This window comes from Carcharodon carcharias, chromosome 17 (assembly GCF_017639515.1).
Source record: "Carcharodon carcharias isolate sCarCar2 chromosome 17, sCarCar2.pri, whole genome shotgun sequence".
NCBI classification, from domain to species: Eukaryota; Metazoa; Chordata; class Chondrichthyes; order Lamniformes; family Lamnidae; genus Carcharodon; species Carcharodon carcharias.
Genome location: NC_054483.1, coordinates 64,376,834 through 64,401,725, shown reverse-complemented (window position 1 = coordinate 64,401,725; position 24,892 = coordinate 64,376,834). Strand labels below are relative to the sequence as shown.

The 24,892-nt window shown below is 42.3% G+C and overlaps 1 protein-coding gene across 2 annotated transcripts in view; it reads left to right on the top strand.

Moving 5' to 3' along the window:
* Positions 1-24,044, top strand: part of lgi1b (leucine-rich, glioma inactivated 1b) — a 37,614-nt gene extending 13,570 nt beyond the window's left edge. For both annotated transcript variants that reach the window (XM_041210387.1, XM_041210386.1), the window contains 4 exons: positions 9,333-9,404; positions 19,155-19,324; positions 21,369-21,533; positions 21,621-24,044. In XM_041210387.1, the coding sequence (XP_041066321.1) occupies positions 9,333-9,404; positions 19,155-19,324; positions 21,369-21,533; positions 21,621-22,441 (1,228 nt within the window). In that variant the 3' untranslated portion in view covers positions 22,442-24,044. The remainder of the gene's footprint in view (positions 1-9,332; positions 9,405-19,154; positions 19,325-21,368; positions 21,534-21,620) is intronic.
* Positions 24,045-24,892: the final 848 nt, after the last annotated feature.

Genomic DNA, 24,892 nt, shown 5'->3' with positions numbered 1-24,892 from the left:
CCTCGACAGCGTTTTCTGCACTTGCAACATGACCTCCCTTTTCCTACATTCTATTCCTCGGCTAATAAAGGCAAGTCTGGCTATGACCTTGTTAAATGCCTTATGTTCCTGTTCTGCTACCTTAATGGGTCTGCCCACCAAGGTCCATGTAATTGTCGTGACTTCCCACGGTCCTACCATTACTCATGTATTCCCGTACCTTGTTTGTCTTGCCCAAGTGCTTAATCCATGTGGCATTCCTTAGGCCATCTGACCACCTGTCTGTATGCACGTGTAATGTTTGGGCCTCCTCTTGACTACTTACCACCGCACCAATGTTCGTCTCCTTAGGTTCTTGAAGCTTGAGTGCATTTTGAGCCTGGGGGGAAAGGGATGAACGATGTTACTGACTGAATGCTAACTGATGCACTGTCCTTGTTATTAATTTCAGCATCACCACCGCATGGCTGCCAGGAACAAGTCCAGAGCCCCCCCTCCAACCTGAGGGGCATCACTTGCAACTTGCGTCAAATCATTTCAGCGAACCAGGCACCAGCGCAGCGACTACCACATCGGTGGAGATTATGACGTCAGCTAGTGTCCCAGGGCACAGTGGAGAAGGCACTTCACAATTGCTGGAGGAGATGGCAGGGACAGAGAGTGCCAATGGCGCCAGCAGCTGGAGAACTGCAGGGGACCAGGCACATGCTGATTCGGGCAGTGATGATGTGTCTCTGGAGATATCAGCCATGCCGCAGCTGCAGGACAAGCGGCAGGGTGCGTGGGAGCATCTGGCAGGGTTGCATGAGGGTGTGCTTCACTTGGTCTCTGTGGTGGAGGAATCCAGGCAGAGTCTCAGTGATGGCATGAACCTCAGGACAGAGCTTCAGGCTTCCTCCATTGAGAGATTGGCGACTCTCATGGAGAGGGGCTTCCAACAGATTGAGAATCATCTGATTGGGTTACGCTCTGACCTGCAAGCCTCGCAGCGCTAATGGCCACAGGTGTTCATTGGCAATGTGGGAGATGTTCTGGGCACCAAGTGTCCCAGCTCCGTGCCCATCCATCGGTGGTGAGCAGGGAGTTCCAATGTGACCTCATGTCGGTGCAGTAGCTGCCTGTCATCGCTGCGAGCTCCTCTCAGGGCGCTCCGGATGAGGGCAGCAGCTCCTCCAACCCTCTGCCAGTGACCATTGCATCCATTGAGGCTGCGACAACTGAGGAGGTGCCAGTTCTGGAACTGGCCACTCCCTCCCTGGCGGGGCCATCACAGGCTCCACGGGCCAGAGGACGCCCGCCAAGGTCATCGAGGCCAACAGGACAGCAGTGTCAGCAGGCTTTCTCACAAGCCACTCTGAGTGATGGGGCGGCACCTAGATGTAGCACCCGCAAATGTAAGCATAAGGCATGTGAGGCACGCCATGGGTATATCACTGGTGATTGTGTGTTGGCCCTAGATTAGGGAATGTTTCATTATCTGCGTCAGAGCAACGTTTGTTGTTTATTTTGGTGTCAATAAAGTCCACATTTCTGACCATGACTGAGGGTGTTTCCTTTGTGCTGCATTTGTGTTTCATAGACATCTCATGAGTGTTTCAGTGGACATTGATGCTTCTGTACCAAGCCCTTAGTTGCAGCTGATGAGGTGGAAGATGTAATACCCAAGTGCCACGTGTGGAAGCGACAGGCAATGCTGGTCCTGCTGATCCATGTGTGTGGAGCTGGCTGAAGGTTCATTGGATTAAAGTGTCCCGGATGTCCCTGCCTCCTTGGTGTAGTAGCAGGTCAGTGTGCTGCCCCTTATCATTGCCCTGTGCTTCCTCATCCTCTGAGCCACTGCTGGATTCATCATGTGCAGTCTCATCCACTGCGTAAAGGTCTTCATTGTCAACTGCATCCCCCCCTTTCCAGTGCAAGATTGTGCAGAGCGCAACATGCTACCACTATCACAGAGACGCGATCTAGGGGGTACTGGAGTGCGCTCCCTGAGCGGTCCAGGCAATGGAAGCGCATCTTGAGAAGACCGATGGGTCTCTTCGCTACACCCCTTTGGTGCCGTGGCTCCTATTATAGCGCTCCTCAGTTTCTGTTCTTGGATGGCGGAGAGCTGTCATGAGCCACCTTCTGAGGGGATAGCCCTTGTCACCCTGCAGCCATCTAACCAGCTGAGCCAGAGCACTGAAGAACCCTGGCACCTGGGAGTGTCTGAGGATGTAGGAATAGCGGGAGCTGCCTGGGTACCTAGTACAAACTTACAGAATCTTCATCCTGTGATCACACACTATCTGCACGTTCATGGAGTGGAAACCCTTCCTGTTGACAAAGGCACCAGGTTCACCTGCTGGCGCCTTGATGGCCTTGTTTGTACAGTTTATTGTACCCTAGACGCGGGGGAAGCCAGCAATCACCGCAAACCCTCTGGCTCGCTGTGTCTGACTTGCCTGGTCTCAGCGGAAGTGGATGAAGGTCACTGCCCATCTGAACAGAGCGTCTGTAACCTGCTTGACACAAGTGTGTACAGCTGATTGGGATACAGCGCAAAGATCATCCACCGAGCCCTGGACGGAGCCAGACGCATAGAAGTGGAGGGCAACTGTGACCTTCAGAGCCACTGGCTTGGGGTGTCCACCCACACAATTAGGGGAGATCTCAGGGCCAATCATCCGACAGATATAGTTCACTGTCCCCCTTGACAGTTGGAACCTCCTTTGGCACTGCACCTCGGTCATATTGAGGTAGCTGCTTCGCCTCCTGTATACCCTGGCAGCAGGATAGTGGCGTCTTCTGCGGCCCCTTTCACCTTGGACAACCTCTTGGCCCTGCTCCCCTTGTACCTGCGCCTGGCTTCCCGAAGGTGGTTCCCCTGGAGGCTGATTGTCCACCCCTGGCCTCCTCCTTATTCTAGCCCTCCCTTCCTCCTCAGAGGAGCTGCCTCCAGTGGTGATGTCAGAACCCATACCCAGGCTAAATGGAGGCCTCCGGAAAGCTGCAGGCCCGAGAAAGATTACTGCCTGCAGACTGCTGAGCTGAAGCTTCAAAGTACAGAGAAAGCTGTTGGAAATCGATCTGAACTGCTAACAATCACACAGGCAAGTTTAAAACACTTTCTGCAATAAATACTTCAGATAAAACATTAACAACCCCTCTGAGCCCACATATCCTGCCCGTGGATGAGGTTTGTTAAAAAATCACTTAACTGCCTGCCCGTGCACCGAGCCGAAGATCACATGGGCGCCTCAAATTCGGCGTCGATTGCCGAGTTAAGGGCCTTAATAAGACATTTAATTAATGGCAGGCGCACGTCACGCTTTATAGCGCGCTTGCCCACCTAAATATTGCAATGGCATGCGCTGACGTCGGGACGCTCGCCCAACAGCAGCGCGCGACATTTTAAGCGCTGACGTGCAGGCTCCGCCACCCACATGTCATACATAAAATCCTGTCCTATGTTTCTTCATGAACTGGCAACAATATTAGAATTATGCTTTTGAGAGTTCTAAGATAGTGTGTTTGATGCATCCTTACCCATATTTCTTAATAACTTGGCTAGTTCAAGTGGGCATTTGCCTCAGAATAGAATTCACTTAATGATATGTCAACTTTATAGGGGGAAAAATCCCACCATGTTGTATTATGTCATTCCATTAGTCCTCATGTACCAAGTATGACCGCACCCAAATTAATTTTTAAATGTGAGCCTTAATTCCTTTGAACATGAAACAAATGTTTGAGACTTTGATGAATAGCAAAAGGGATCATTTAGAAAAGCACTTTAACTAGGCAATTAGGATAGCTGCAGAAGGAGCAAATCACTTCACTACATTTCTTTGATGAGGTTGACCTAAATGCTGATGGGCTTTTGATCCCCAGCAAAACCACTGGCGATTCTGACAAAGTTTGCATAAACAGGATGGAGCTCAGCATTGCACCACTATGGGTGCATATTCAATGTCAGCCAAAGGAAAGTTGCCTCAAAATGTGGATAGTGACAGGTGTATGTCTCAGGAGGCGACAGGTTGCCAGGATACCTTGGGAAGCATTTCCACATTATTCCCATGAGTCCAGGTTACAAAGATGGGATTGGGGGGAGTGTCAGGTTGAGTTCCAGGCTTGTGCCCTCTCCCCCAAGCAAGGTGAATGACAAATCTGCTTATTTTCATCCAGCTAGGGATAATGAAACATCTAGACTGGGAGATCTTTTGATCTTGTTTGGGCAAGTAGAAGCTTTACCCCTAAAAGGTGTAATTATAATTAATGAAATAGACATGAGGAAATCTGCCCCTGAGTGCAGTCACTCTGAAGGAACATTTCCTAATGTCTAACTCTTTGCCTTTATGTGCAGACCCTTTAGTTGTACATTAATTTTGAATGGCCAATCCAACTGTCAGAATCTCAACTTTTCATTGTTTTAAAGACTACAGTCATATTCTCTCTATTTCTGCATTTCTCTAGCGAAAATGGTCCCAATTCATTAAACCTATCCTGATAGCTATGACATAATATAATTTTGGTCACCATCTTCTCTATCTTCTCCAGGCTGCTTCCCCACTATGTGTAGGGATCGGAACTGGACACAGTATTCCAGTGTTCTTTGGTCAGTACTGTATTAGCAGTACAGCCTAAAATTATATTTGCCTTATCTAATAGTCTTATTATGTAGCTTGTAAATCTTTAATGACTTATAAATTATGATCCTCCAGTCCCTCCTGATCCACAACCATCAGCAGGTACCCCATCATGCTATTCAATTATATATTTCCTAAAACCAAGTACATAACACTGCATTTTTGCCACATTCAAGGTCATCTGTTGCACTTGAGCCCATTCCCTCCCTAAATCCTGCAGCTACCTATTGATCTGGACTGAATTCCCAACACCTGTACAAATTCCATTTTTGTCATTTGAATAGTTGTGAAAGATTCAATTCTAATCCAAATCTTCAAAAGGCCAAGAACAGCAATGGCCCTAATTTGGAGCCCTGCGGAACTCCACTCCTGATGTCCCCCACATAGGCAGCAACTCTCTCCCTACAAAGTTGCAATCAATTACCAATCCAGCATACTCCTTGACCAGCAATACCATATTATATAATCTTTTCTAGTAGTTGTCTATGCAGCATGTTGTAAAAGCTTTCTGAAAATCATGATATGCAAAATCTGCATGTCAGCTTGGTGCAACTCTCACCTCTTAACCAGAAGACCATGAGTTTAAGTCACAGACCAGAATTTGAACATATAATTTAGGCCAGTACTTCAGTGAAGTACTGAGGGAGTGCTGCACTGTCAGAGCTACCATTTCCTGGTTAAGACATTAAACCGAGTAACGTAACAGAACATTTTCCATAATACTGCATGGGTGGCAGAAGATTACTGACAGACATTTAATATTTAGGGATCAGTTCACGAATGAAATATCCCCTGATTTCTGCCCAGTCCATGCTACCCTCAGCTGAGTTGCTTATATTCTGTTGGATTAATTCACAACTAACAGTAACTATGCTATGCCTCATGTTTTGTTCTATATCAGTAATATGTTCATTTCAGAAATCAAATAAATTACTTATTCATTGCAATACAGCAAAAGAAAAGTCTCAAGATTTAGACCTACAATACAAATGGGTGTACAGCCTTAAATTTAGAGGAGAAATCGCAAGCTATGAGTAAAGCATAAATTAGAAATCAGTATCCTCTGACTCAGTACACTATAATTTTACTTCTGGAAGCTGAACCTTTGGTTTGAATACAGCCTCAGCTAATGAGAATATTCTCTGCTGTGTTTGCTAAATAGGGGTGATCAACAGTGCTATCAAGCAGCACTTGCTTAGCAATAATCTGCACACTGATGCTCAGTTTGGGTTCTGCCAGGGCCACTTGGCTCCTGACCTCATTACAACTTTGGTTCAAACATGGACAAAGGAGTTGAACTCCAGAGGTGAGGTGAGAGTGACTGCCCTTGACATCAAGCATTCAGCATTTGACCGAGCGTGGCATCAGGGAGCCCCAGCAAAACTGGAGTCATTGGGAATCAGAGGAAAACTCTCCACTAGTTGGAGTCAAACCTAGCACAAGGAAGATGGTTGTGGTTGTTGGACGTCAGTCATCTCAGCTCCGGGACATCACTGCAGGAGTTCCTCAGGGTGGTGTCCAAGGCCCAATCATCTTCATCAATGACCTTCCTTCCATCATAAGGTCAGAAGTGGGGATGTTCGCTGATGATTGCACAATGTTAAGCACCATTAACGACTCCTCAGATACTGAAGCAGTCCATGTCCAAATGCAGCAAGACCTGGACAATATCCAGACTTGGGCTGAGAAGTGGCAAGTAACATTCGTGCCACACAAAATGAGCATTTCCAACAAGAGAGAAACTTAAGCATTGCCCCTTGACATTCAGTGCATTACCATCACTGAATCCTCCACTACCAACATCCTGGGGGTTACCATTGATAGAAAGTGAACTGTACTAGCCACATAAATACTGTGGCTACAAGAGCAGGTCAGAGGCTAGGAATCCTGCAGCGAGTAACTCACTTCTGACCCCCTAAAGCCTGTCCACCATCTACAAGGCACAAATCAGGAATGTGATGGAATACTCTCCTCTTGCCTGGATGAGTGCAGCTCCAACAACTCTCAAGAAGCTTTACACCATCCAGGACAAAGCAGCCCACTTGATTTGCACCTCATCCAGAAACATTCATTCTCTCCACCACTGATGCACAGTGGCAGCAGCGTGTACCATATACAAGATGCACTGCAGGAACTCACCAACCCTCCCTAGCCAGCTCCTTCCAAGCCCTATCATCTAGAAGGAAAAGGGCAGCAGACACCACCACCTGGAAGTTCCCCTCCAAGCCATTCATCACCCTGAATTGGAAACATATCGCCATTCCTTCACTGATCAAATTCCTGGAACTCCTTCCCTAACAGCACTGTATGTGTACCTACGCTACATGGACTACAGTGATTCAAGAAGGCAGCTCACCACCACCTTCTTAAGGGTAATTAGGGAATGGGCAATAAATGCTGGCCTAGTCAGCGACGCCCACATCCTATGAACAAATAAAAATAAATTAAAATCTGTTGGAGCAGTGTCCGCACAGTGCTTAATGAGTATAAGGAAACAGCTGAACATTAAAATCAGCATTAAGTCAAGTCAAGAGTTTTATTTTTGTGGAACATGACTCACATTGCCCTATATACTTTATAGTGTAACAATAGTACCCTCTGTGACCTGAACTGAATATTCATGTCTTTTGTAAGTGCATTTCTTCAATCTGAGACAGGCCCTGATATGGACTAATAAGCTAAAAAGCTGCAGAACAGCAGTCTATTAAGACAATACAACTTATGTTAACATAATATAAAATGAAGAACGTTCATACTTCGTCATATCGGAGGGCTATCTGACCCGAGTTAAACATGATTATTTAGAAACATAGAAAATAGGAGCAGGAGTATGTCATTCGTATCTTCGAGCCGGTTCCGCCATTCACTGTGATCATGGCTGATCCTGTATTTCAATGCCATACTCCTGCTTTCTCTCAAAACCCCTTGACAGCCTTAGAGTCCAGAAATCTATCAGTTTACTTCTTAAATATATTCAGTGACTTGGCTCCACAGCCTTCTGTGGTGGAGAATTCCACAGGTTCACCACTCTCTGAGTGAAGAAATTTTTCTTTATCTCAGCCCTAAATGGCCTAACCTGTATCCTGAGACTGTGACCCCTTGTTCTGGATACCCCAGGCAGGGGAAATGTCATCCCTGCATCCAGTCTGTCCAGCCCTGTCAAAATTTTAAACGTTTCAATGAGATTCCCTCATTCTTCTAAACTACAGTGAATACAGGCCTGGACGACCCAATCCCTCCTCATATGATAACCCTGCCATCCCAGGAATCAGATTGGTGAATCTTCACTGCACTGTATGGCAAGTGTATCCTTTCGTAAGTAAGGAGACAAAAACTGCACGCAGTACTCCAGGTGTGGTCTCACCAAGGCCATGTACAGCTGCAGTAAGACATCCTTGCTCTTGTACTCAAATCCCCTTGCAATGAAGCCAACATACCATTTGCCTTCTTCAATGCTTGCTGCACCTGCATACTTGCTTTCAGTGATTGGTGTAACAAGGACACCCTGGTCCCTTTGTACATCAGCATTTCCCAAACTATCACCATTTTAAAAACACTCTGCCACCTGTTTACTCCTGTAGACCAACCTTTTATTAGCATTTGCTGCTTGACTGTCTCACAGCATGTTGTTTCAAAATCTCCCTTATTACTTGATTCAACTGCATTGATCCCACTGTTCACAGCCAGAAAAGGTATCAAATATGTCACTGGCTGTGAAGCATTTTTTGATGACCAAAATGATCTGATGAGTTGGTTGCTATTCACATCCTGTAAGGAAAACCACATTAATGCTAGCTCATTAAAGTTTTAATTGCATCTAAGGCCCTCCTGCCATTGTATATTGAGGGACTGGAAACCTGGGATGGTATGCACCAGAGAATATTTGACATGAAATGTAAATGTACATTATAAATATAACTTGTAATGGCAGGCTTACTGAGCCATCTCATGTACTGTAATGAGAGAAACTGACCTTTATTGCACTTTATGTAATGTCAAATTTGAACTGTTATGTTATGTACTATTACAAATTTTATGAATAAAGTTATTTTTGGAAAAAAATAATGTTTTAATTGCCCATTTCCTCAAGACCTTTTACCAAAAAATTTGTAAGCACACTTAAAAAAATTAATCCTTTTAAAAACAAAACATTAAAAAAGTAATTTATTTAAATCTATGACAAACGTCAAAAGCCTTGAAGCATGACATTAGGGATCTCTTTTGCTTCCCAATTGACCAAAGTAGTTTTGTTGATCGTATGATTATTAGGGATGCACTTCACAACTAGTGCAGAAGGCAGCTATGTAAGTTCTGGACCAAAGCTGGAAACTTAAGTAGGTAGAAATAAGTCTAACCATTTAGCTGCTATAACAACATTTAACTTTGCTAAAGTAACAGTACACATTTAAGATATCAAGTTCCAGCTAACTTGAAGGCCTAGACTCCTGATTTACCCAAGATTGAATTTATGAACAGGCAGAGTTAACAAATGCTAGCTGCTGGGTCCGACACAAATTCAATTTAAAAAAAACCTGAATGCAGTAAAAACAGGAGATCAACTGTTCTTTCAAAATTTTAAACGTTAGAATGAGAAACATAATTGTTCATACTTTCCCCTTGCTGTCTTAAGCCATTTTAATGAGTGTTGAAGGAAAATTTGCTGAGGTAACAGTTTAAGAATTATATATTACTAATATATTGTCTTTCACTTTTGTTTGCTTTCAACAGAAGTTTGGCGAATAACAATCTTCAAACCCTTCCTAAAGACTTATTCAAAGGCTTGGATGCATTAACTAATATGTAAGAGAGTTATATTTTCATTCCATAATATTTTGTATATTCTTTATACAGGAAGTCTCGAGTATATTGAAATTTTCAGTGTTGCTGAACGGAGCCCTATTAATGTTCTAAAATGGATCTTCAATTGTTAACTCAGCACTACTAAGGGCAGCTTTATTCTGGAGAGAGAAATGATGTGCATTAAATGCTTATAGTATATTTATCAATAGGTGTGAATATACCTGTGTCAGTTGTGGTAAGTACATCAGGTACGGATTATCCATATTATGAAGTACTGAAGCTTGCAGACCTCCTGTCGATAAACCGAAGATCTGTAGATCAGAGATGCTGTAGTTTCATTAAAGGCTCAAAAAATGTTACTGAGGTGCTGGCCTTATAATGCCTGAATAGATTTTAGCAGCCACATGAAACAGGTGCAAAATGCTAAGCCCCAAAGTCAACCATGCCTGGGCTTTTTCCTCAAATGGGAATCTGCTTCCTCATTGTGAGATGTACACATGTTTTGACCCAACAATTTGGGTTTCTTCTTTGTATTTCTCTGCTTTCAGTTATGAAGGTGTGCACACTTTCTTGAAGCAGCAACCCATCTCTCATCTGCTGTATTTGACAAGGGAACTGTAATTGTTCCCAGCCCACTGCAGAGTCATCTCTATCTGGAAGAAGAGGATGAGTGGAGGCACTCAAGGCAAGGGTCTTTTCACCATGGGCATTCAAGAAAAAGCTATCTATATGCTGCTGCCCATGGCAACAGGCCAAGTCACATGACTGAGATCTGCTTGTAGGCTTAGTGATTTATTCAAAGGAATAAATAATTCAGGATCATTGAAACATGATGGGCCATTTATCACCTCTAGCCTGTTCTGCCGTTCAACTAGATCATGACTGGCAAATCAGTTGACCCTTACATTGACTTGTATTGTGTATTTTTTCACATGCTTAACACAATAATGCAGTGAAAAGTGTTACAAAATGCCCCGTCAGCCTGGGCTGTCATCTTTTCTACTGTGATTTCAATAGCTCTAGCTGATTAAAGAAAGATTGGTTTTGACATTGAAAAAAATCTACATTTGAAAAAATCTAACCACCTGTTCACTTACGTTGATTGACAGGCACTCTGCCTTGAAATTGAAATGAGCACCTTTAGTTCTTTCCTTACTAGTGGGCAGTATATTGTTTGGACAGCTGTGGCCATTCTGAATGCTTGGCTGAGTTTCAAGTGCCAATGGATTTCAGCACAGTAGGTGTTCCATTCATCTGAGCATGAATGACAGTTTAAAGAAGTTGTAATGACAGAATGTGACTTTAATGTGGTTTCTGTTTTGTTGACACAAGCTAATAGGATTGCAAATACAAGGTTCTTTTTCCACACAGCACAATGCATTTTTCTCATTATCAATGAAATGGAGGCTTTTATTAGATGGTGAGAGGTTTATTTTTCCTCCAAGGAATGTAAAAAAAATTCATTGATATTACATGGAATCTGAGGACTGAACATGGTACGTACTGGATGAGTGGCTATGAAGGATATATGAGGGACATAAGAGGTTGCATGGGGTGGCATAGGCAATCTGAAGGTACATGAGCTGGCAGGGGGATGGGAGAGAAGCAAAGGGAGAAGTTTAGGGTGCCTTTAGCATCGTTGGGAGCAGTGATAATGTGTTGGAGAACTGAGGCAGGCCTTTAAACCCTTGCAAGCTGCACTGCAAACCCGATCTTGTTGTGAAAAGACAAAAATAGCATATGAAGTCACATGGGTTAGATGTGCAGTTTGTGAGCCATGAAAGTGCATGTGGTTGGGCTTTCCCGAGACCAGAGGAAGATTTGGCTCGTAAAGTCTAGATTTCAGTCTTAGTCACTCATGGACTATTTAGCAAATTCTAAACTTCCCACTCTGTTCATGGTGCACTCAGTTAACAAAGCAAACTATGGTTACGTTCTGTGTTTTAGGAGATCAGGCAGCATCTGCACAGAAAGGAAGGTGGTTTTTTTAGATCCATGACCCTTTGTCAGAAGCCAAACAGAAACAGATATAAGTAGCAATAAAGGTGAAGAATTCAAAAAAAGCAAATAAAAATCATGTTGAAGAGAAGAGCAGAGATTCTTCGAGGTGGATATCCCTGGAAGGGATGCGACAGTGAATTGACCAAAAAAGCAAGAAGCAACATACTCCAGAAACTGGAAATATGAAATTAAAGCAGAAAACACTAGAAACACTCAAGTTGGGCCAGGTCAGGCTGGGTCAACATCAGAGCTGATAAAGAATCATAGACCTGAAATGTTAATCCTACCTTTTTTCCCCAGCTGCTTTCTGACCCACAGGGTGTTTCAAGCATTTTCTGTTTCGTACTTCAAATTTTAACATCTGAAGTATTTTACTTTTATGATCTCCTGCAGCCAGGTCTTGAAACCTCTTTGGGGCCAAGAGCTGCTGCTGTCTTGAAATTATTTTGCCACTTAATCATTTAAAGTAACAGAAGATACCTGACAAATTTTCCAATCAATTGTTGCCTGTCTATGCAATCTCAGTGCAGACTTGATGGGCCGAAGGGCCTCTTCTGCACTGTGTGATTTTGTGTTTCTGTGAATTTCATTACTTTCCCTATGGATGCCCCTTAGGAAACTAAGGAATTCCCAAGAACCCAGTTCATATTTTTCTTAACACATCCAGGGTCAAACCTGAAGAAAGACAATGAGGTATACACATTTATCAATGTTGTGTTGCGGAGAACCCTGAAATCTTGAGACAAAGGTTAAGATGCTTTGATCCATTTAGGGAAAGTCACTGTATAGCCCAGGCAAGTTATTCCGTATTTCTACAGTCTACTCCATTTTATACTATTTCTGGGAGCCTGGTGGAGAAATGAACCACAACCAGGAGCCAAAAAAGAAATCTGTAGAATAAACCTTTCGTTCAGAGAGCATTTAAGAAATCCAAAATTTAGTGCCTGAAATATTCAATGCACAACAGTCATGCATATGATCCAGCACTCTGGCAAAAGCAGGATCCCAGTCACTGTCCTCAATCTTACTTCAAGATCAATGCATATCATATCAGTCTCCACAACTATTTTACATAGTGGGCCACAATCAGGCATTCCATTCCATGAGTGCTCTACTCGAAGACAGGTTCTTGGCTCATTGTCTGCTGGTGCTTCAGCCTAAGCCATTGGCAGTTTTTGTCAGTGGTGGTGCCTTCTACTCTCAGGGCACGGCAAAGAGATGGGTCTTAAGTCTAGCTCAGCTGGATTGGGAATCAAACCCACACTATTCTGAACCACAAGTAGCCATCTAGCCAACTGAGCTAACTGGTTGCCACAAATAAGATTAGGCCCCCTACTTGTGTATGAATGAAATTTAACGCCTGTTTCAGTTGTGCAGCCTGGACACTGATGGAGGAACTTTCACCAATAAGGCAGGTAGCACTCTTGTGTCGTGCAATGAACGTGCACATGCTGCCTGCCATGTTGGACTCTTCAGTGCCAAATTTGCACCAGTAAATTAGATGCCAAGCAGTAAAAGGCGACTCCCATCTGACATAGACAACAGGGGCTGCCGTTTTCGGTGGAGGAAGGGCAAGGGCGGCACCTACAGAAGGTGCAGCAAAGTTCTAGGAAGCTGGAGGTGGAGACATCCGAGCTCCGAAACATTGGAGACAGCGAAGAGGCCAGCTCACCCCAACTTCAACCTCAAAGTGAGGAGGCCAATGCACCCCAGCTCCAAGAAGCCAGGAGCAGTGAAGCACTCTGCATACCCCAGCTCCAGGAAGCTGGAAGCAGTAATGCTCCCAAGGGGGAATGGATGGGAAAGACTTCTTCAACAGAAAACAGTCCAACCATTGCTTCCTGCATGAACCCCCTGATGTCACCTGAGCAAAAAATTTCTAATGGGTTTCTCAGCCCATCACAAGTGAGACAATTTGTGAACACTGTGGCTTTACAGGAGCAGACGCAAGAACTGGAACTTTCAAAGATAACAGGTTTGGTAAGCGATAAAACGCTTTAAAATGGGTGTGGAGATTGTTTCCAAATATGTGCGTAGCTTTAATTATACTATGCTATGTGTTGCGACCTTGGATTACCTTGCCAAGGTAAAAGCTGACCAGCTATTTTTATGGGTGAGATACCACTGTTCAGCCCTACAGGCAATGGTCGTGATTGTGATCCCATGGGCCATCAATCTGGTCGGGTGAAAATGACTCACGTTCCTCCAGCCTGGGAATTATGCTGCGGGGAGGCAACTTCACCATCCCTGAAGTTAAGAAGGTGGCGGGCGGGCGCCTCACCATAGTAGATGTAATGTACAATAATGCTCCGCTCCAGTTAATTAACGTGTACACCCTGGCTCAAAACAGTGAAGGGCTGGACATCCTTCAGCATCTCCCACAGCTGCTGGCAATAGCCAGGCTGGTCATTCTGGCTGGTGACTTCAACGGCATCATTGATGTGGCTGGATGATCTGGCAGGAGCAACAACAAACTGGACGCCACATCCAGACTCCTGATGAAAACAGTAAAAGATACCAAGCCGCATGATGTCTTCAGCAACCCTGCAGATGCAGTGCAATGTTGATACACTTGTCCGTGACCAGACGGGTCCATCCGTTCCAGCATAGACTTCCTGTTTGTGTCCTGAGCATTCACAGTCAGATCCACTGACATCAAGCTGGTGTTCTTCCCTGACCACTGCCTCCTACTGGCTAACTGTCACTCACAGGATGACTAAAGGGTTGGCAGGCGGACATGGAAGCTGAATGTGAAACTGTTGACCCCAGAAAACATTGAGAAACTCAAAAGGAATTACAAAGGTTTCAGAACAATGAAACCCCTCTTTGAGTCGTGTGAAGTGATCAAGGTGAGCATCAAGAGGTTTTTCATCCTCAAAGGTGTTCAGAAGGCTAGAAAGGAACAGAAGGAAATATCACAACTCCAGAAAAGCATGCAGAATCTGCTCCGGCTGTTGTCAATGTCAAGAAGAATCGCCAAGAGGTGAAAAGTCAGCAACCCTTGTTCTTTGCCTCAGAGGCCTCCAAGATCATCTTCTTGTCCAGAGTCTGCTCGATGGAGCAGGATGAGACGTGCTCGCGTTTCTTCTTCTAAATGGTATACAGAGAGAGCTCTGTGATCAGCAGCCTGACGGAAAAAGATGGCTCGGTAACGTCATCTCTGACATTTTGAAGATCGGCATATCCTTTTATGTCAAACTGTATGACGTGAAGCCCACAGACAGCATGGGTTCCCAGTCCTTCCTGTCCTCTATCGTGGAGGTCTTAGATGACAGTATGCAGGAGAGTCTGGACAAACCTCTAACTCTGGATGAGCTAACTAAGGCCCTCAAGCACTTTGAGAAGAAAAAAGCTCCCGGAAGCGACGGCTTACCAGCTGAGTTGTATTCAGCTCTATGGAACTGGATCAACCCAGACCTGCTGCAAGTGTGTAAAAATATGCTTCTGGCTGGCAGCATGTCAGAATCCACGAGGAAAGGCATCATTGCCCACACCTACAAGTAGATGGGGGAAAGGGAGATAAGTATAAATTGGTGACTCATTTCACTGTTGAATGTGGAATATAAAGTTCTATCCAAGGTCTTTACCAATCAGGCCAAGACTGCTCTGGATTTGGTGAATCACCCTGGCTAGACCTGCGGTGTCCAGCAGGAAGATCTCTGATAGCCTCATGCTACTCAGGGGTGTGATTGCCTAGGTACAGGACAGGGGTGTGGACACCCTTCATCAACCTGGACCAGGAGACGTCATTTGACAGAATATTGCGCACCTACATGATGGATGTGCTCTCCAAAATAGGTTTTGAGGAGAGACTCTGCAGTCGGATTCAATTGCTCTACACAAACATCAGTAGCACTGTTTCAATCAATGGGTGGGAACTGGAAAGCTTTCCAATTAGATCTGGAGACCTGCTGCACCCCGCTGGAAGCCCAAAATACTAAGTTGTTGACTAAGGTAGATGACCTGGAGAATGGCAGTCGAAGGCATAATTTAAGGATTCTTTCGGTGTCTGAGGGTGTGGAATAGGGAAACCCTGCAACTTTTACTGAGACACTTCTTTTGGAGGTTTTTGGCAAGGAGAGTTTCAATTCACCGCTGGTAGTGGATCGAGCCCATTGCTCTTTGGTGTCGCGGCCACAGCATGGCAAGCCCCCAATAGCCATTAATACTAAGACTGCATCACTATGGAGTGAAGGGGGAAATTTTACGTCTGTGTAGAGAAAATGGTAAACTACACTTTTGTGGAAGCAAGATATTCATCTGCCCTGACCTTAGTGTGGATTTAGCCTGGTATTGTGGAGAATATAAATTTGTTAAAGCCCAACTTCATGAAGCTGGACTTAAATATGGCTTTCTCCATCCTGCTCGCCTGCATGTAACTTGCAACGGAGTGAATTAGATTTTCAACACACCACTAGAAGGTTCAGCCCTTTTCAAGGACACAATTGTACCTTTTCTTAATAAGTCGTATCGTGACTTCACCCAGGACAAAATGGTGCTCAATGCTTAATTAGGTAACTATATTGATGGTTCTGTTACACAATAAGTTTTGTTGGTTATGTCAATATCTTTGCATCTTATGTCCAAACTGCACTAATCGTCGGAAGTTTTACATAAACCCTATGGTTATTTATTTTTTTACCTTTTACCACATATGCAATTGAATTCTTTGAGAGTTGAATCCCACTTTATATTCTTCCTCTCTTTTTGAGTACTGTATTACAAAACTGTTGCTTTGGATAGATTCTGCATAGGCTGTTTAGCATAGGCTGAGCTTTATAATACTTTTGTCGGGGATGTGTGATTGTATATTGCTTTAATGTGGACTGTCCTTTTGAGACACACTGGTAAGATAGATATGAGTAGTACACTAGCTGTGAGGGGTAGCATTCACCTCATTTGTGCAGGTGATTTAAGCTTTTCTTTCCTTCTTCCCTTCTCTTTTTTTCTCCCTTTTCTTCTCTCTCCTTTTTTCTCTTTTTCTGTCTCTGTCTCTCATGTTGAAACTTTTCACCTTGCACTCATCAGGACACTCACAAGAATACCAATATAAGGGAGAAAACAACAACTTATACTGTATGTGAAGAGAGTGGTTGATTGGTTGGCAAGTGCTGTTGCCATGGAGAATGCACCTCTGATGGTGACTGACAGTTAAATGCCAACAATTGTTTGAAATTTAAACTAGGCAGCTTGTTGTTTTCCCCTTACATTGATATTCTTGCAAGTGTCCTGGTGAGTGCAAGATGGAAAGCTTAGATATGTCTCTTTTATCAGCAATAATGACACAAGTCAAATTACATTGTATTTTCTGTAATTTTCAAGTTAAAATACTTCGTAATGTATGTTTACAATTTTATGAATGAAGTATGTTTTTGGGGAAAAAAAGGTGCAATGTGCGCCAATTTCCAGACCTTTGTTCCATTCCTCTGAGAAGAAGTGAGGGGATTGGTTACTGTAGGCAGAACCTTATTGAAATAGACTCATTTGCAGCACAGGATGCGGGTGGGTGAGCGGGGTGGGGGGTGGGGTGGGGTGCTGCTGCTGGCGGCATGGGCTGTGATGGCAACTCAGGAACCTGCTTCATTTAGTAGTCAGCTTTGCCATAACTCTTTAACTCAGCCGTGGCATTAGCACCCCGCTTCTGGGTTTCCTGACCAATCACATGATAACGTCCTGAATTTGTCCAAGGAAAGTTTTTCTACTTAAAAGTATCTCAGTTTCTGACCCTTCCCTGGAGGTCCTGCTGTGGGATCTGGAGGACTGAAGTGAAGTGCTGTTTCCTGTGGAACGAAGGAAGAGGCCAGTCTCTTAAACCAAGCAAGTGTGGATGGAAGTGGCCGAGGAAGTGAGCAACATGAGCGTGGTCCCTTGAACCTGGGTACAGTGCCCCAAGAGGTTCAATGATCTAATAAATGGCAGGAAAGGTGAGTGGCATCTCATTTTGAGGTGCCAACCTCTATACTCTGATTTTCCCAGCAATCTCCTGCACAGCACTCCTCAGACCAATACATCTTGTCTCTGCAGGCACATCTTCACATCCTCATCTGAACAATCAAAAAACAGAAAATGCTGGAAAAGTTCAACAGGTCTGGCAGCATCTGTGGAGAAAGAAACAGAGTTAATGTTTCGAGTTCTCATGATTCTTCTTCAGATCATTTTGCAATCCTCTCTAGCTATAGGCATGGCGTGAGGAAGCTGGAGGACTGCTGTTGTACTGTTGTTTCAAAATGGAGGAAGGGATAGACCAAGCAATTACAGGCCAGTCAACCTAACCTCAATGTTGGGCAAACTATTGGAAACATTTCTGAGAGACAGTATAAATCATCATTTAAAAAGACACAGATTAATCAAAGACAGCACAGATTTGTTAGGAGCAGTCTGACTAACTTGCTTGAATTTTTTGAGGAGGTAACAAGCAGGGTTGATGAAGGTGCTACATTTGATGTAATCTACATGGATTTTAACAAGTCATTTGACAAGGTCCCACATTGTAATTCGATCAAAAAAAAAAAGCTTATGGAATCCAAGGGAAAGTAGCAGGTTGGATCCAAAATTGGCTCAGAGGTGGAAGCAAAGGGTAGGCTGGTGGGTGAATTTGTGACTGAGAGATTGTTCCCAGTGACGTTTTCGAGGGCTCAGTACTGGATCCCTTGCTCAATGATTTAGACTTAAATGTAAGAGGGCATGATTCAGAAGTTTTCAAATGATGCAAAATTGGCTGTGTGTTTGATAATAAGGAAGAACACTACAGGAAGATATCAATGGATTAGTCAGGTGAACAGAAAAGTGGCAAATGGAATTCAATCCAGAGAAATGTGAGGTATTGCATTTGGGAAGGGCAAATAAGACAAGAGAGTACAAAATAAATTGTAGGATACTGGAAGGTGTAGAGAAACAGAGAGATCTTGGAGTGCATGTCCACAGATCCCCGAAAGTACCAGGACAGATTGATAAGGTGGACAAGAAGTCATATGGGAAACCTTCATTTATTGGCAGAGGCCTAGAGTATAAGAGCAGGCGGGTTATACCAGAACGGTAAAATACTCATTAGACCTCAGCTAGAGTACTGTGTACAATGATAGCCACCTCATTACAGGACGTAGTCACACTAGTGAGGGTAAAGAAGAGCTTTATGAAGATGTTGCCAGAAATGGTGAATTTTAGCTATAAAGAGAGATTTGATAGGCTGGAACTGTTTCCTTTGGCGCAGGGAAAGCTGAGTGGAGATTTAAGTGATGTGTATAAAATTATGAGAGGTCTGGATAGAATGGATCAGAAGGGCCCATTTCCTTAACAGAGGCCAATAACCAGAGGGCATAGGTTTAAAGTAATTGGTAGAAGGATTAGAAGGGAGTTGATGTGTAATTTCTTTTCACCCAAAGGGTAGTGGAGGTCTGGAACTGACTGATTGGAAGGTTGGTAGAGGAAGAAACCCTCATTGCATTTAAAAATACTTAGACGTGCATTTGAAGTGCTGTAACCTACATGGTTATGGACCAAAAGCTGGAAGGTGTGGTTAGGCTGGCTGCTCTTTGTCTGGCAGGGATGTGATGAGCGGCTTCCACCGAACCATGGCTGACACATATATGAAACAAAATTTTGGGATATTTTAATTCGTAAAATAAATGCAGTATTCTTATTGCTATTTTGAAAATAAATAAGATCATGTATTATTATCAGGCATTATTGTGGCAGTATTTCACTGTGCATTTTTTATAAGCCACCAATTAAAACTGCTTTTCTTCACAGAGATCTTAGAGGCAATTCTTTCCACTGTGATTGCAAACTGAAATGGTTGGTAGGATGGTTGAATAGCACCAACGCAACAGTTGATCAGACCTATTGTGCAAGTCCAGGGAAGTATAATGAAACAAAAATAAACCACCTTCCACTGAAAGAATTTGACTGCTTGACTGCAGGTGATTCAGTAAGACACAAAGATATCCTTGCATTATGAACAGTGCTAGTTTTGGAATTTCCAAATTTTATTTACCCATTTGGTTCAAAATTTATAAATTTCAGACAAAGTTGGGTGAACAAAAATTGATTGAGAAATTTTATTATGCTTCCCCTCTACTATTTATCTCTAGATGCCTGATGTTGGCTTCCACCATTGGTCTTTTTTCTGGTGGGAGGCAGACCAATCTGGGCTCTAGATGTCGCCATTGGCAATTATTAATGCTGACATGATTGATCAACGGAAGTACACTGTTGTCAATCTGATTCTCAGTATTTCTTCCTCCCTCATGCAACGTTAGATGAGGTAGTTTGCTATTGTATGATATTCTTAAATAATTTGTTTCTTAATTTACCATTTTGATTCAGTTTGATCATTTTAGTTAATTTTGTTTTAAACATCTGTTTGGTTGAGGCAAAGCATCGTCAGAAAATTCTAGTAGCCTCGCCCCTTTGGGGGGATATCCCTGTGGGACTAGGCTTGCCTAACCCGACATTTAGATTGGCTTGCTTCAAAAAACAGCCTCTTCAGCATGCACATTTTCTGTTCTCATTCTAATATGCATAACCTTACAAACCTATCTATTGTGTTTTGCCCTAGGGATGACATGCTTGAGCCACTTACTATGGAAGAGAAACTAAAATCCTTTATTCTTACCTCATGGCTTTTACCTTCTCAGTACCTTCTAGGTGGGATGTAGCTAAAGTTGAAGAGCTCTACCTACCCTTTATGATGATGTAGTGGTTAGGAAAACCGCACCCATTAGTTGTAAATAACCCCATTGTTCAGAGCTGCTCTCCACTTGTCTGAACTCATGCCCTCCAGAGTCTAACACTCTTAGAGCAAACCTTTTGTTTTTCTTTCAATTTTGAAAAATTAATTATTTATTTTACTTATATTTATATAATTATAAGATTATTTTACATTTCTCTCACCATAGGACTGCAGTTTGGGTTATACTTTGTTAGACAGTACCAAGAACACCAATTTCTATTTATGTAATGCCTTTAATGTAGTAAAATGTCACAAGGTGCATTACCAAACAAAATTTTATACTGACCCACATGAATATTCAGGCAAATATCAAAGGTTTGGTCAAAGCGGTAGGTTTTAAGGAGTATCTTAAAGGAGGAAAGAGAGTCGAGAGGTGGAGAAGTTTATGAGGGAATTCCAGAGCTTAGTGTCTTGGCAGCTGAAGCCATGGCCGCCAATGGTAGAGCAAATAAATTCAGGAATGCTCAAGAGGCCAGAGTTGGAAAAGCACAGATATCCAGAAGGTTGTAGGCCTGGAGAAGATTTCAGAGGGGTAAGCCATTGAGGGATTTGAAACCAAGAATGAGAATTTTAAAGTTAAGCATTGCTTAGTTGGGTACTAATCTAAGGGTTTTTGGTGAATGGAAGTGGGGACACGGGCAACAGAGTTTTGGAGATCTCAGGTTTATGGGTGGTTGAACGCTAGCCAGGAGTGCATTGGTTTAGACAAGATTAGAGGTAACAAAGGCATGGATGAGTGTTTCGACAGTAGATGAGCTGAAGCAGTGGCTGAGCTAAGCAATCTCACGGAAGTGGAAACAGGATGTTTCAGTGACGATATGTGGTTGGAAGCTTATCTTGGGTCAGATAAGACACCAAGATTGCAAACAGTCTGGTTCAGGCTCAAATGGTTGTTAGGAAGAGGTATGAAGTCAGTGGCTGGGAAGTTTGTTGCAGTAAAGGTTTCGGTTGTGCATAGTGCCTATTGGTGCTATCCTGAGTGGTCCATCCCCTAGTGCCTACTGGTGCTTGCGAGTGCCTAATGGCCTTCCCTTAGGGCCAACTGGTTACAGCATTACAAAAATTAATTTCATTAAAAGGTAAATTTCAGTCATCCTGAATATTTTAAGCTGTTGAACTAATTAACGGAGAAGATCAAAGCTCAATTTTCCTATCCTGGCTTCAGTTATGTATGAATAGTTAAATTCTGATAAATAGATACATTTTATAATTGTTTTTTTTCTTTTTCATAGATTTTGTTGTTTTCCAGACCTTAAAATTTCAGTCTTTGTCAATTGAAAGCTTCACTTACATGGACGATATTTATGTAGCAATTGCACAACCTGTGGCTGGGAACTGCGGCATCCTTGAATGGGATCATGTAGAAATGGTCTTCAGGAGTTTCGACAACATTACTGGTATGAATGCCTCTCATTTAACATGGAAAAGATCATTACTGTCTCTTTGTGCATTGTTTCCGATTTTTTTTTTGGTTCTTTACACAGGCTCTTCCACAGTGGTCTGTAAACCATTGATCATTGAGGGTCAGCTGTTTGTAATTGTTGCCCGGCTCTTTGGTGGCTCTCATGTATACAAAAGGGATATTTCTGCCAACAAGTTTATTAAAATCCAGGATATAGATGCTTTAAAAATCAGAAAGCCAAATGACATTGAATCATTTCAAATAGATGGAGAATGGTTCTTCATTATTGCTGATAGCTCCAAGGGTGGGACTACAACTGTATATAAATGGAGTGGAAATGGATTTTACTCACACCAATCATTGCATCGTTGGTACAAAGATATAGATGTGGAGTACCTTGAAATAGCTAACAAACCACATTTAATCTTATTAAGTCTTTTCCAACGTCCTATTATCTATCAGTGGAACAAAGGGAAGAAAGAATTTGTTTGGCGTATTGATATTCCTGAGACAGATAATGTATATGCAGTTAAACATTTTAAAATTAAAGACAATTTGTATATTTGTTTAACAAGATTCCTTGGTGACTCCACAATAATGAAGTGGAATGTCTCCATGTTTGTGGAAGTACAGACATTTCCATCACGAGGATCCATGGTGTTGCAGCCACTTAAATTAAATAAATGGCAGTATGCCATTCTGGGAAATGACTATTCATTTACTGAGATTTTTCAATGGGACACCGCCAAAGGAAAATTTATGAAATTTAATGAAGTCATCATCCAAGCTCCAAGGGCATTCACTTCTGTATTGGCAGATAACCGTGAGTTTCTGTTTGCCTCAAGTTTTAAAGGAAATACACAAATATATGAACACATCATAATTGACACAAGTGGGACATAAGAATACTGACTTAGAGGTGTTCACATACCAGAAGACTTCTTGAAACAACAGTAAATGCACGTGTATAACTGCATTTGTTAATGAAGTCCATGCATGATTTTGTAATGCTGTATTTTAAAATGAAAGCTGTTGTAATTAACATTGCAAGAAGAACAATATTCGCTGTTACTTTTCCTAATCTTACAGTAAAGTAACATGTGCAGCTCTTAAAACAGATCATCATTGGAAGAATTTATACTTACTCAGTTGGCACCTCTATGCAGAATCTCACCATAGGTGGGTGGGACATGTCAAGGATGGCTATTAAAATTTCTGGTATTATCGTGTTAATATATGATCAGTTATGCTTGGTCACCTAAGGTTGCCTTAGTTCATGCAACCACATCTTATCCCCAGATGTGTTGAGTTACTAGAGGTCTGTAAAATGGCCACTGAAGCATCACCATGTTTATGGTTACATGCACAAATCAGATATTAAATGTATATCACTTTTTTTTACTGTAGATAGTAAGACTAAATATAACAAGGATCAAATTGCTTAGGTCACTTTATGTAGTGAAATCATAATGATGCTTTTCTGAATTGATTTATATTGTCACTTACATGGACCAGAATAACTCTTCACCATTTCACATCCCCTTTCCTCATTCCCAGTCATTGCCATGACTTAAGCCCAGAAATTACTGTTGATATTATCAGTGGATGAATGGTTAATGCATTCATGTGACATTCATCTGTTTACTATTTTAAGAGAGACTAACACACTTAAAACATCATGTTAGTTCTGTATTAAAATAAAAGATGGAGACTGCCTTATGATTGCATTAAATGTTAGTCCATAGATATCACAAATAGGCTTTTAGCATGTAAGTTATTATAGAAATCTATGTCTAAACATACTGGGTTCAATTTCTGCTGTTATTCTGCAATTTGAATGCCTCTTCTGCTGAAGTTATGGTTGGATAAATGGGAAAGACCAGTGGAAATTCACTAACTGGAATTGTAATAATTTTCTAAGATTGCTGTATATGTTGTGTATGCTGTATATGTAAAATCTCAGCCTTATTACAAATCCATTGCCTTTGCTTCTTTTAAAGTTATAAGTAGATCGCTAGTTTTAAAAATATATGCTTTCCTCTGAAGAGAGGGGATTCCCAACATCTGCCATATTTACAGCTGTTTTCCTGTGAGCTTCAGATATCACCGCCAAATATCCTTATCATGTAATTGGAATATTCTGCATTTGTTCAGAAGAGATATTGATAAATCCTGATAAATTAAAAAACCTCTCATAAATGATAATACTTATGCTGATTTTGAGTTGGAGTTCACATCATTTTGAAAGATGCCCCCTCAGAAGTTGAATTTAGAGAACTATAATTAAAGAACTACTTAAGAAATAACAGTGACCTTTGAAGAACTAAACTACTCATAACTGCTCAATGATCAAATGCTTGCTAACCTGGCAAATACAGACTGTAAATATTTAGTAACTTATCAATTACAGTGATAAACATTAAAATGTTAGCCCATTTTTGATTCTATGTGTAACTGTGTTGTACAAATTCAAAATAATTGTCTAATAAATGAATTTACCAATGCATTTTATTAAAAAATGTTCAATAATAAAGTAATCACAGACAAACAAATTTGCTTATGATCAAAAATACACAGAAGTAAGTTAAACAAGATTTCTTTACCAAATACTGGATTAAGAATTTCCTATACTATTGAATTGTAGTATAAACACACCCTTAATGTCTTTGCAAAGTGGTTGTTATTTTTCAGTAACACTAAAATAACAGTGAAATGTTTGATATAAGGTTGAGCTGACTCCATAGAGAAGTGGTATAAGACTTCTAACTGTTCCCATTGGCATTAGGTTGGTTAGTAGGTCAAAAACTTGAGGACACCAGTATAGGGTGAATGGCAAAGGAACCAACGGCGACATGAGAAACAATGTTTTTATGCGACAAGTGGTTAGGATCTGGAATGTGCTGCCTGAGAGGGTGGTGGAGGCAGGTTCAATTGTGGCTTTCAGAAGAGAATTGGATAAGGACCTGAAGAGCTAAGAATTGCAGGGAAACAGGAGTGGGATTACTTGGATAAAAACAAAAAACTGCGGATGCTGGAAATCCAAAACAAAAACAGAATTACCTGGAAAAGCTCAGCAGGTCTGGCAGCATCGGTGGAGAAGAAAAGAGTTGACGTTTCGAGTCCTCATGACCCTTCAACAGAACTAGGTGAATCCAAGGAAAGAGGTGAAATATAAGCTGGTTTAAGGTGGGGGTGGGGTGGGGGGTGCTGGGTGCGGGGGGAGAAGTGGAGGGGGGGTGGTGTGGTTGTAGGGACAAGCAAGCAGTGATAGGAGCAGATCATCAAAAGATGTCACAGACAAAAGAACACATAGGTGTTGAAGTTGGTGATATTATCTAAACAAATGTGCTAATT